This window comes from Cervus canadensis, chromosome 7 (genome assembly GCF_019320065.1).
Source record: "Cervus canadensis isolate Bull #8, Minnesota chromosome 7, ASM1932006v1, whole genome shotgun sequence".
In the NCBI taxonomy this organism is placed as follows: domain Eukaryota; kingdom Metazoa; phylum Chordata; class Mammalia; order Artiodactyla; family Cervidae; genus Cervus; species Cervus canadensis.
Genome location: NC_057392.1, coordinates 19,706,159 through 19,719,890, shown reverse-complemented (window position 1 = coordinate 19,719,890; position 13,732 = coordinate 19,706,159). Strand labels below are relative to the sequence as shown.

Genomic DNA, 13,732 nt, shown 5'->3' with positions numbered 1-13,732 from the left:
AATTTTTTTTAATAAAAAGTCTCTGTGAAGTGCTGAGAGACTCTTAAGTATCAGCTTCCCCTTGGATCTTGATATTTTATTGTCAAGTTAAATGCATACCATTTAGCAGACTGTGAGGAGGAGATACCTGGGTGGCCCCTGGGCCCAGAAGGAGCTCCCACCCAGCCCCTGGAATCTGGTCCTTGTGTATCCCCACCCACCCCCACCCCGGGTCAGCTAGAACATCATTTGTGCATTTCAAGTGTTTATTGTTTTGTATGTACATTTTCACAATAAGCTTTCTCTTTATAAGAACATGGCAGTTTGAATGTTCACCCAGGTTGATTTTGGGGTCTCTAGTTCATTAGCTGGAGAAGGCAATGGCACCCCACTCCAGTACTCTTGCCTGGAAAATCCCCTGGATGGAGGAGTCTGGTAGGCTGCAGTCCAAGGGGTCGCTAAGTCACACGACTGAGCGACTTCACTTTCACTTTTCACTTTCATACAGAGAAGGAAATGGCAACCCACTCCAGTGTTCTTGCCTGGAGAATCCCAGGGACGGGGGAGCCTGGTGGGCTGCCATCTATGGGGTCGCACAGAGTCAGACACAGCTGACGTGAATTAGCAGCAACAGTTCATTAGCTGGAACTGCAGTTCACGACTCGGTGGACAAAGGCAGCTTTGCCCACCTTCCGCAGATGAACAATGAGATGGTTTTCTGTTTTTCACAAGTGCAGCAAAGCTGCCCTGAACTGTCTCCTGAGTCCTCAGACTCAAGCCTGGGAGTATCTCTGCGGCAGGTGTGGGGGTCCTGGGTTGTAGGTACACACAGTTGGCTCCACCATGGATTCCAGAATCGGTCACCCAGGCACTGACCCAGCGTCCTTTGCCCTGGCGGTGCAGAAGGGCTCTCTGTCCCCATGCCCTGGTGGATCCTGGAGTCTCAGAGCTCCATAACCCCTGCAGGAAGCATGGGAAATCCCTGGGAGATGTTGGGAGAAAACTGGTGGCAACAAGGCAGGATGCTGGCACCAGTGCAGCCCGTGAGAGCTGGAAGGGGCCCTGTGAGCAGATGGTGCAGTGTCCAGGTGTCAGAAGCTAGGGGTCTGGGGGCAGCTTGCTGTAGGCCTGACCTGCCTGAGTCCCCTGCTTGGGATGTGCCCCTGTGCATTGATTGAGTACCCTATTATTGACAAATAAGCCTCAAGTCCCTTTGTGGTGGACAGTTTCTGTTAGCTGATTTCTGACACTGTCAGTATTAAGAGAACAGAGCTCAGAGACTGGCCTGGAGATGCTGGGGAGGGAGCAGGGATTAGAAATGGCCACAGACCATTTTTAAAGGTCCTAATATATAGATGGTGCCAGAAACGCTGCCTTTGGAAAGTGGATGGTTAAACTGTGTTTGTTTTAATACCATGGCAGAAATATTGCACACCCATCAAAAAGTTGAAAACAACGTATAGAAGTACACAGGCTTTTTTTTTTTTTTAAGCCCATCATTAACTCTTTTTTAAACACTTAATTAATTTTTATTGTGGTCATGTTGGGTCTTTGCTGCTGCCCTCGGGCTTCCTCTAGCAGGGGCAAGTGGGAGGCTGCTCTTGGCTGCGGTGTGCGGGCTTCTCATTGCGGTGGCTTCTCCTGTTGCAGATCACGGGCTCCAGGTACGCAGGCTTCAGTGGTTGCAGCTCGTGGCCTCAGCAGTCGTGGTACATGGGCTTAGTTGCTCCCCAGCGTGTGGGATCTTCCCAGACCAGGGATCAAACAGGTGTCCCTTGCATTGCAAGGTGGATTCTTAACCATGGGACCACCAGGGAAGCCCTGCATAAAGTTTTTTAAGTCTGCCCTCTTTCTCCTTGCCCTCAACCCTCCTTCCTCTGCTCCCTGCAGGTAGGACCACGGGCAGCAGTCCACACTGTGTTCTAGGAAGCTTTTCACCCAGTAAACTTCTGGGAAGTGCACACAATCTTGTTTTCTTTGACAAGTTTCTTCATAGTTCTTGACTCCTGTGTTTTCTTGGCCAGAGAGGACCTGAGCGCCTGCCAGTACCTTTGTGCTGGCATCAGGGCCCTCCTCTTGGGCAGGCACCCAGCCCCCTGAGCAATGCAGGAAAGTGGGTTGAGTGTCGTGGTCCCAGGGAACCAGGTCAGGGGCCCTGTGGGGATCCACCTGGCCCCTGGGAAGTGGGGAGCAGGATACCCCCAAGTGCTTGGATCCTGTACGCAACCTCTTCCTCTCTTGGACATGCATCTTGACTGGTCACAGCCCATTTCAGGGTCCCCACTTGCAAAGCAATCGAACCTGGCTAGTCAATTTCTCTTGTAACGTGTCCCCATGGGAGGTTCCCAAATATCCACAAGTTAAATGAAGGACAGACATTATCCCAGGAGCTGATGACAGTGCCTTCTTCCTTTCAGGGTCTGAACTACCCCTGGGGTCTCCAAACTTAGATTGAATCCTGTACCAATCCTGAATCCAATTCCTGAGAAGGGAAAATCCACAGCAGAACCTCAGGATGCAAACAGAATGTGTCCAAGGAATACAGACAGGAGATTCTAGGACACCCCCCCCCAACCCTGCCCTGCCCTTTCTCTGCTCCCCACAGAGCATCAGGGCTCATGTTTCTCATCTTCCTGTCTCAGCCCTGACAGGGGACATGTGGGTGGTGTTTGAGGTAACGAAGAGGATGAATCTGCCTGGACAAGGGGGCTGGTGTGTAGTCACGTCTTGGATCAAGACTTGAATGGGGCTTGGATCAGATGAGAATGGGGCTCTGGTCTCCCTTTGTGGATATCTTCCTTACTTGGGTTTGGACTTGAGTCTCCCTGCAGGACCCCCCAAAACAGAACTGGGCCTCCCCCACCCTCCAAGTGCTGTGTGCTCTGACCTCCTGCAGCCCCTGAAGACCCCTGTGTGCCAGAGTAACCACCTTTGCAAATGTCTGTTCATCAGCAAGCCCCCCGCCCCGGGCCTGCACAGAGAGTGGGGTCTTGCATGGCTCAGAGCATCAGAGTCGTCAGGACCCGTGGGAGCTACACATTCTACACCCTGCAGCCAGGGCTGAATGGGGACCTCTCAGTGGTTTACTTATGACTCTTTTGACACAAAATGTGTGCATTTTTTCTTCCACCCAACAAGCAGTCCTCCAATCCTCTGAACACCAGCTGGGTGTCCTACAATGCAATTCAATGCTGGCACTAACTACAGTGCAGACCCCTCAGGTCAAAGGGCTCAGTCCCACCAGACTGCCCCCTATTTCAGATGCCAAGGCGAGGTCTGGGCCTCCTGTACCCACCAACTGGCTATAAAGCTGGAGGTTCCCACAACCCCTCCTCATGCTAGAACAGCTCACAGAACTTGGGAAAGCAGTTTACTTACTGTTGTTGTTGTTTACTTGCTCAGTCGTGTCTGACTCGTGACCTCATGGACTGCAGCCCACAGGCTCCTCTGTCCATGGGATTTCCCAGGCAAAAATACTGGAGTGGGTTACCATCCAAGGGATCTTGCGCACACAAGCATTGAACCTGGGTCTCCTGGATTGCAGGAGGGTGCTTTACCACTGAGCCACCTGGAAAGCCCTGCCTTACTATTACCAGTGTGTTATAAAGAACACAGCTCAGAGACAGCCAAATGGCAGAGCAGGGAAGGGAGAAGGGACGGGAACTTCCACGCCCTGCACGTGTACCACCCTTCCAGGACCAGATGCTCTCTGAACCCCATTGTTAAAGGGTTTTATGGAGGTTCCATCACAGAGGACGTCTGATTAAACCACAGGCCGTGGGTCTGTGATCCCATCTCTAGTCCCTGTCCATTCCCCTGAGCTCCAGGTGGCAAAGCTTCTCCCCTCTCATCACACCTTGATTGTGGGAACCTCCTGCCTGCCTCCCGTTGTTCTCTAAAGGCCCCCCGCCAGTATCTCCTTAGCATCCAAAAGACATTCTCATCACTCCGGAGATTCCAAGGGTTTTAGAAGCTGTGTGCCATGAGCTGAGGACACCACCAAATATTTATCCCAAGAGACAAGCCTACCAGAGGCTGGGGCATTTCTCTAAGGGGGTGCTTCTGGGACAGGGCAGCTGTGTTCCTCTGGAAGGGCATCTATTCAAGGTGGCGACTGGAAGCACCCCTGTCTGCAGGACTTGTGGAGCAAGGCATCGCCCTTCAACTTCTCTGCAGGACTCTCTGTGTCCTCCCTTCCAGTCCCAACACGCCCCAAGCACATTTCTCTCTCCCAGACTGTAATTACACACTTGCACAAGAGCAACAAGTTTCAGCTGCATTCTCTTTGCTCATGTCCTGGAAGAGCTTTGCTCCAGAATGTTTGACCCAGAAGATGGAGACTTAATTTCTGTATTGCAAGTGGCCCGAGAGCAGCCCTTCGTCCTCAGGTGGGAGCAGGGGCCCCTCCTGGCGCGTCTGTGGAGACATGAGGTCTACACGGGCAGCATTTGAGCTCCCTGAACATGAACCGGGGCTAGGCAGATTGTGCGGGACAGGCACTCACTGCAAAGGCCACGCATTTCCTTAGCAAGCGTGGTGAGTGTCCCCGTAAACAGTATGCTGCAGGCTCACTGGGGAAAGCAACAGACATCAGTGCTGAGGGACTGCAGTGATGCTTACCTTGGTGGGTGGCCCCACCCCCATGAAAAGTATGAATTAGCTTTGTTGTCTGTATCATTTATAAATAAACAGAGGCTTCTAATGGTGCAGTGATCAGCTGCAGGTTAAAGTTTTAAATAAACAACAATCCACTCAGACTGGAGGAAGATCTAGAAGTCAGAGAGATCCAGGCTGGCTCCAAGCTTGTCCTGGGTATTTCCTTCTCCCTCTGAGCCACGGGCTGTGTCTGTAAAGGTGAACCACCTGCAGGGACCTGCTCCTGATGTCACTGGGCTATAACGGCTCTGTCTGTTCTCCTTAGCACCCACAGCTCTCCTTTACCCAAGGAAGCATGGTGACCTTTGTATAGAGAGGGAGGCCTAGGCAGAGAGAGACCGGTGAGGGAACTAAGAACCACTGAATAAGCAGAGGCTGTAATTGAACCTGAGTCAGCCTCCAGAAACAGGCTCTGACTGTGATACACCATAAATGGTGCTGTTGCTATTATTCTTTCCTTTTTTATTATCATTTTACATTTATCATTTCACTTAATCTCCCACCCGCCCTAGGAAAGAGGGAAGACGGAAAAGGGGGAACTGAAAAGCACTAACCATCCTTTGCTTCCATGAAACCATGGCAACAAACAGATTGAGGCATTCGCTTGGAATTTCCCCCAGAATCTTATTCCACGTGATATGTCGGGAAACCCCGCAACGCTCCCTGGATATGAATTGTGTACTCTGAACACATGGACTTTTTAGATCAAAGGCTGTCTGTTATACATTTATACACTAAAATACACTCTGAGGGATTCTGGGGTCTCCTCTTCTCTCTCCAAACCTTGGTGAACCCCTTACTTTGCAAGGGTATTGTTGTCAGTCACTAGGTCATGTCTGACTTTGCAGCCGCATGGACTGCAGCACACCAGTCCTGCCTGTCCCTCACCATCTCCCAGAGTTTGCCCAAGTTCTTGTCCATCCATCCATCCATCTTATCCTCCGTCACCCCCTTCTCCTTTGCCAGGGTAGTGGAACACAAAGTTGTAGTTGCAAATAGGAAATTTGGTTGACTTTTTTTTTTGGATGAGGGAATATTTATTTATTTATTTTTGGTTGTGCTGGGTCTTCATTGCTGGGCAGGGACTTTTACCTAGTTGTAGCGAGCGGGGACTACTCTCTAGTTATGGTGCAACAGCTGCTTGTCACAGCGGCTTCTCTCTTTGCAGAGCACGGGCTCTAGGCACACGGGCTTCAGTAGTTGCAGCTCCTGGGCTCTAAAGCACAGGCTCAGTAGTTTGGTGCACGGGCTTAGTTGCCCTGCAGCATGTAGGATCTTCTCCACCCAGGAACGGAACTGGTGTCCCCTGCAGTGACAGGCAGATTCTTTACCACTGAGCCACCATGGAGCTAATTGACTTTTTTTTTTTTTTTTTTGGTTTTGCATGACTTGAAATTCCAGGTACCCCATTAGCCTGGTATTTATGGTAAAATTCTAACAGCTTGTGAAACTGTTTTGAAGCAGAGTCTTTCCAGAGGCAGGTGAGAGATTCCTTCCTGGGGGCCCCACCCTTTGAGGTTGGAATGGGAGCAGAGCCTCTGGGAGGGCCACCTGTTTGTTTGAGGGAGGCAGATGGAATCTGGGCTGAATCAACCCTCAGGTACTTTGCCTGGTGTAGACTGGTGAAAAGACCCTCGGGCAAGCTGGGGGTTTGTTTGTGAGTTGGAACACAGTTCAGTTCAGTTTAGTTGCTCAGTCCTGTCCGACTCTTTGCGACCCCATGAATCGCAGCATGCCAGGCCTCCCTGTCCATCACCAACTCCCAGAGTCTACTCAAACTCATGTCCATCGAGTCAGTGATGCCATCCAGCCATCTCATCCTCTATCATCCCCTTCTCTTCCTGCCCCCAATCCCTCCCAGCATCAGGTTCTTTTCCAATGAGTCAACTCTTCGCATGAGGTGGCCAAAGTACTGGACTTTCAGCTTCAGCATCAGTCCCTCCAATGAACGCCCAGGACTGATCTCCTTTAGGATGGACTGGTTGGATCTCCTTGCAGTCCAAGGGACTCTCAAGAGTCTTCTCCAACACCACAGTTCAAAAGCATCAATTCTTCGGTGCTCAGCTTTCTTCACAGTCCTACTCTCACATCCATACATGACTATTAGAAAAACCATAGCCTTGACTAGACAAACCTTTGTTGGCAAAGTAATGTCCCTGCTTTTTAATATGCTGTCTAGGTTGGTTGTAACTTTCCTTCCAAGGAGTAAGTGTCTTTTAATTTCATGGCTGCAATCACCATCTGCAGTGATTTTGGAGTCCAAAAAAATAAAGTCTGACACTATTTCCACTGTTTCCCCATCTATTTCCCATGAGGTGATGGGACCAGATGCCATGATCTTGGTTTTCTGAATGCTGAGCTTTAAGCCAACTTTTTCACGCTCCTCTTTCACTTTCATCAAGAGGCTTTTTAGTTCCTCTTCACTTTGTGCCATAAGGGTGGTGTCATCTGCATATCTGAGGTTATTGATATTTCTCCTGGCAATCTTGATTCCAGCTTGTGCTTCCTCCAGCCCAGCGTTTCTCATGATGTACTCTGCATGTACGTTAAATAAGCAGGGTGACAATATACAGCCTTGATGCACTCCTTTTCCTATTTGGAACCCGTCTGTTGTTCCATGTCCAGTTCTAACTGTTGCTTCCTGACCTGCATATGGGTTTCTCAAGAGGCAGGTCAGGTGGTCTGGTATTCCCATCTCTTTCAGAATTTTCCACAGTTTATCGTGATCCACACAGTCAAAGGCTTTGGCATAGTCAATAAAGCAGAAGTAGATGTTTTTCTGGAAGTCTCTTGCTTTTTCGATGATCCAGCAGATGTTGGCAATTTGATCTCTGGTTCCTCTGCCTTTTCTAAATCCAACTTGAACATCTGGAAGTTCACGGTTCACGTATTGCTGAAGCCTGGCCTGGAGAATTTTGAGCATTACTTTACTAGCGTGTGCAGTAGTTTGAGCATTGTTTGGGATTGCCTTTCTTTGGGATTGGAATGAAAACAGGCAGTGGCTAATGGTGAAGATATGGCTGAGTAGAGCACTAGAGCACTAATGGCCAGCCTGGAAAAGACCCAGCTCGCTCCTGCCCTCATTTTAGACGCAGTGTCTTGTATGTGTCTTTTAATGCACAGAGACCATGGAGGAGAACACATTCTCGGATTTTTAAGCCAAGGAAGGCCCACATTAAGCTGCTTTATGTAGTAACAATACCTCCTGGTGGTGGTGTTGTTCAGTCATTCATTCGTGTTTGACTCTTTGTGACCCCTTGGACTGCAGACTCATGTCCATTGAGTCGATGATGCCATCCAACCATCTCATCCTCTGTCACCCTCTTCTCTTCTTGCCCTCAATCTTTCCCAGCATCGGGGGCTTTTCCAGTGAGTCGACTCTTTGCATCAGGTGGCCAGAGTATTGGAGCTTCAGCATCAGTCCTTCCAATGAATATTCAGTGTTGACTTCCTTTAGGATTGACTGGTTTGATCTCCTTGCCATCCAAGGGACTCTCAAGAGCCTTCTCCAGCACCCCAGTTTCAAAGCCTCATTGTTCATTTTAAAGAATCCAAACAAGTGATGGAGAGTATGGGTGGGGGTGGGGTGTCAGAGCCTGTGTGGTCCAAGGCACACCCCTCGAGGGGATGAAATAGAGCATTTACCCAGCATTCCCTGGGGCTGGCTGCCATCTTGTTTCCAGCATTTTTCACCTCAGTCTACTGGGAAGTGAAGTGAAGTGAGGTGAAGTGAAAGTCTCTTAGTTGTGTCCAACTCTTTGTGACCCCGTGGACCATACAGTCCTGGACATTCTCCAGGCCAGAATACTGGAATGGGTAGCCGTTCCCTTCTCCAGGGGATCTTCTCAACCCAGGGATCGAACGTGGGTCTCCTGCAATGCAGGCGGATTCTTTACCAGCTGAGCCACAAGGGAAGCCCCTAGCCCACTGGGAGATAGCATATGAAAATATATCTTCAGCCATGTGTTGTGAACAAGCAGGCAATAGGGTTAGCTTTATAGATGTTTTGAGAATTTTAAGCCAATGACACTTTGCTTTTTAAAATGAGTTTCTGTTCCAGAATAGAAGTAATATTTTATATCAGACTCATGCCATCTCAGTGGCTCAGTGGTAAAGAATCTGCTTGCAGTGCAGGAGACACAGGAGACGTTCGTTCGATCCCTGGGCTGGGAAGAGCCCCTGGAGGAGGGCGTGGCAACCCACTCCAGTATTCTTGCCTGAAGAATCCCATCCTACAGTCCATAGGATCACAAAGGAGTTGGACACAACTTATTGACTGAGCACACACACACATGCGTGCCATCTTAAAGAATATTTATATGACCAAGACTGGGTGCAGAGTTGGGTCGGAAACCTGACCAAGAATTCTGAATGATTAGTGAAAGGTCATTTCTTCTGTTTTATTTTGAATTTCTTTCTCCATGATGTCATGTAGTCTGATTAAAGTGAAAGCTATTCAGTGACATAAACCTTTTAGGTCCCTTTTATCAGCTGTGTTCCTAGTTCTTTTGAAACTAGGAACTAATTTCATTAGTTCTAATTTCTAGTTCTAATTAGTTCTAATTTCATTACAAAAGTAATGAAATTATTTCCAGTTCTCTAGAATGTTCTCAGAGAAGGAGGAGCTGGGGCAATTGTTGTTAAGTCCCTCAGTCGTGTCTGACTCTTTGAGACCCCATGCAGTGTGTCAGGCTTCCCTGTCCTTCACCATCTCCCAGAGTTTGCTGGGAGCCTCATATCCATTGAGTCAATGATGCTATCCAACCTTCTCATCCTCTCCTGCCCTCTCCTCCTTTTGCCTTCAATATTTCCCAGCATCAAGGTCTTTTCCAATCAATGGGTTGGCTCTTCACATCAGGCCAAAGTATTGGAGCTTCAGCTTTAGCATCAGTCCTTCCAATGACTATTCAGGCTTGATTTCCTTTAGGATGGACTGGTTTGATCTCCATGCAGTCCAAGGGACTCTCAAGAGTCTTCTCCAACACCACAATTTGAAAGCATGAGTTCTTCATCCTCCAGCCTTCTTTATGGTCCCAGGGATCAAACCTGTGTTTACTGCATCTCCTGCATTGGCAGGCAGATTCTTTACCACTGAGCCAGTTAGGTTCAATCCCTGGGTCGGGAGGATCTCTTGGAGGAAGGCATGGCAACCCACTCCAGTATTCTTGCCTGGAGAATCCCATGGACAGAGGAGCCTGGCAGGCTGCAGTCCATAGGGTCGCAAAAGAGTTGGACACAGCTGAGCAACTAAACAACAGAGAATCGGACATGAGTAAAGTGACTTAGCACACATGCACCTGGGAAGCCCAAGCCATATTAAACAGCTCAGTGTAATTGGGATGCTCTGAGGACCTAATGTATAAACTTCAGAAGGAAGCCTCATGAACAGGTCTGTGTTTGGGGTAGGGAGACTATAGGGTCAAGATCAGGGTCTCTACCTGTTCATCCATATTTAAATAGACATCAACCCTGGTTACTCTGGCCCTGGTTGGAAGGGTCTGCTTGACCTTGCATCGGGTGATCCTGCCTTCTGCCATTCCAAGAGGGGACCCCTTGGTTACAGGGACGGCCTGGCCACCATTTGCCTGGGTTGAGATCATTTAATCCCCATTGTGTATAAAACACCATAATGCCCTGAAAGAAGATTACTTATATTTAAAATCTCTTTTCCATTTTGTTCTGGTCCATTTGACAAATGGGACTTTTACTCTCAGGGTGGAGGAGCAGAGGCTAGGCCTGGTCATTATCCCTCCCAACTGGACCCGTAGGAATGGTGGGGGGCATTTTGTTTGCCCATCTTGAATATGATCAGATAGTTGTTTTAATTAGGTTTTTCAGCTGAACACTGAAGAGAGGCCAAGAAACGGTTGGTCCATATGACAGGTGTTACTGAGAGCATTGGCATAGGGCTCTCAGGGATCTCTGCAAAAGGTGTCCCGTTTTTAATGATTGCACCTAGTTTCCAGATGTGACGTGAATGGTAATTGTGACCTTTGAGGCTTGCATTCTAGAAGTTTTGAAGTCTTAAAATCTATGCTGGAGTATTGGTTTAATTGCTTTTAACCAGGTGCTTCAGCTATCTGTGTATCAGAAAGGAAGCAGTGGGGTAACTTAAAAAAAAATTTTTTTTTCATTCTTTCTTAAAATTAATTAATGGATTTATTTTTGACTGCAGTGCTGCACGCAGGCTTTCTCCAGCTGTGGTTTGCAGCCTCTCATAGCAGTGGCTCCTCTTGTTGCAGAGCAGGGGCTCCGTAGCTGTGGCACATGAGCTTAGTTGCCCTGAGGCATCTGGAATCTTCCCTGACCAAGGGTGGAACCCGTGTCCCTTGCATTGGCAAGCAGATTCTATTCTTTTCTTATAGTTACTTTTAACTTTGTGTTGGTGTATAGTCAAGTAATAAACAATACTGTGATCGTTTCAGTGAACAGCGAAGGGACTCAGCCAAACTCACCCCAACTCTCCCATTCTCCCCCAAACTCACCTCCCATCTAGGCTGCCCCCATGGATTCTTAACCACTGGATCAGCAGAGGGGTCCAGCTTTTTGTAGAACTGAATACAAACAGAAACCAAACTCTTCCTTGAGGCAGGGCGCTAATGAATCTGTCAAGGTTCTCAGTGACGTTCTAATTAGCTTCATATAGAAAGTTCCATAGAAAGAACAGAAGTCAACCAATCACTGACTATTTTTTTTTTTTTTTTTTACTTTAAGGAGTAAAACGACCTCAGCTCTTGAGACAAAGGACAGAATTTTCTGTCTATCATGTCACTTGTGTGTGTGTAACTCATCCGGTATCAAAATACATTCCTCCTCCAAGGACTGTTTACAGAGCATTTATTTTTAAAGTGAATAGGCGACATTTCTTATACAAACATTTTTTTGTTCTAACCTTTGATGAACTCTGGAGATGCAATAACATGATGAAGATATGTAACTAATCTGCATAAGTCAGTCCTCAGAGAGGGCCTTTACAACAACGGATGAAAATAAGGGTTGTGCAATTTTCTGCCAGTATTTAGAAAAGGCAAGGTTCTCTTTTTCTTTTTTTTTTTTTTAAATTTTTTATTAGTTGGAGGCTAATTACTTCACAACATTTCAGTGGGTTTTGTCATACATTGATATGAATCAGCCATAGATTTACACGTATTCCCCATCCCGATTCCCCCTCCCACCAAGGTTCTCTTTTTCTAACGCTATGCTGCCAAAAGCTTTTATAGTGGACCCTGGAAATGGACCCCTTGCTGGGGTCTCCCTGTGTAGTACAGGTCAGGTCATTTTTGGAGGGGCAGGTGGGCTCCGAGTGGGGCTATGCCTGTGAGGGGGCCAGGGAGCCGGGGATCAGGAGTGGGGAGGGAGACATGTTTTCAGCCTGAACTTTGTGAAATAGCAGTTGCCCTGACAAAATAACTGTTTTGTTAATCTTTCTACTTGGTATTTTAGGTTCTAAATCCACCAGAGAGTTAAAGAATTTTTCCTTCCTTCCCAAGTGACACCATCCAGTGTGGGGGTCAGCTGTTCCCTTGGGAATGTGGGGGTCCATCTTGCCTTCCTCTCAGCCTCTGATGCCTTGACTTTGGCCAGACACGCAGACCCCCTACCAGACACCCCTCATCCTCCCCACCACCCCTCTGCCAGGCACACCTGGCCTCGTAGTCGACCTGCTCTGGGCTCGCTTGGCGTCCTGCCGGGAGCGTGGCCGGTCCCTCATTTGGGAAGGTCTGCTCCTGTGGGGACTCGCTGGCAGGGACCGAATGCTTCCCTGTGCAGTGACAGCATTCACGGCCCCCTCTCTAAAATGCTTTGTGATTTATGTCAGGAACATGGTCTGGTTTGTTCCTGATGTAACTGCTTTGTCTCCTAGGTTTTTAAATGAGCTTCTTTTAATAACTCTATTTTTGTTAAGACTGTATCATTTTGTAACCGTTCAATATTTCACAGTTCTTTCAATTATCCCCACATCTTTGTAAACCACAATAGTTTACAATATATTTAAATAGAAACAATTTCTTGTGTTCTAGGTACTTTAAAAGAATTTTCACCTGGAAACATCCAGAACTAATTTTCTTTTTTAAGGCTCATTTTTCAGTGAGAGATGATGGCTAATGGCTTTCACACCATATGAATAAATTGCCCAGGAAATTTAAAAATCATCTGCATGAAGAAATAGAAAAAAGAAATATTTAAAGGAAAAAAAAATTGTGTGGAAAGATTCTAACTAGATTTGGGCAAGTCCTGAGAATACATCAGAAAGAAAAGATTTGAAGTATTGTTTCTAGTTTAAGCTCTGGTGTAATAGAAAATATGCATCTAGATATTCACCCACGTTTGAGACTGAGTTCTCATGCTTGCTGGTCTAGAGAGTCCAGGTTGTTTTGTTCAGTGAAATGAAGATGGGCAAGGCGCACGCTCTCCTCTCTCTGGCGTAAAGTTCGGTGTTCTCTGCTCCCTCCTCCAGGTGGTGTTTTGTCACGTGCTGGGCGAGACCATCCAGTTCCTGGTCAGCGCGGGGCCGCCCTCGTCTGAGGACACGGGGCGCTCGCTGTATGGCGTGCGGCTCTCTCCGCTCCATCTGCAGGTAAAATTGGGAGACTGAGTCTGTCCTAGGAAGACAGTTTTCATAAATCTGTAGGGTGAGTGGAGCGCTGTCACAGATGTGAATGCTCCTGTTTTCATTAATTACTGTTCATTTCATTAGTTTCAGACTGTTCCCTTCATATTATATTGTCTTTGTGGGAAATACAAAAGTGTGCATGTAATAGGTTTATGTATAAATACACATGGGTTTCCCTGAAAGCTCAGTTGGTAAAGAATCTGCCTGCAATGCAGGAGACCCTGGTTCAATTCCTGGGTCAGGAAGATCCACTGGAGAAGGGATAGGCTACCCACTCCAGTATTCTTGGGCTTCCCTTGTGGCTCAGCTGGTTAAGAATCCACCTGCAATGCTGGGGATCTGGGTTGATCCCTGGGTGGGGAAATTTCCCTGGAGAAGGGAAAGGCTACCCACTCCAAATAAATAAATAAATACACACATGTATATACACACATAGGTATATATACACACATATATACACATGGATACACACACAGGTATATG

At 47.6% G+C, this 13,732-nt stretch overlaps 1 protein-coding gene across 1 annotated transcript in view; it reads left to right on the top strand.

Moving 5' to 3' along the window:
• C2CD2 (C2 calcium dependent domain containing 2) overlaps positions 1 to 13,732 on the top strand; it is a 63,194-nt gene that overhangs the window by 13,100 nt on the left and 36,362 nt on the right. Inside the window, exon 3 of the mRNA XM_043474472.1 lies at positions 13,094 to 13,213. Coding sequence (XP_043330407.1) covers positions 13,094 to 13,213 — 120 coding nt within the window. The remainder of the gene's footprint in view (positions 1 to 13,093; positions 13,214 to 13,732) is intronic.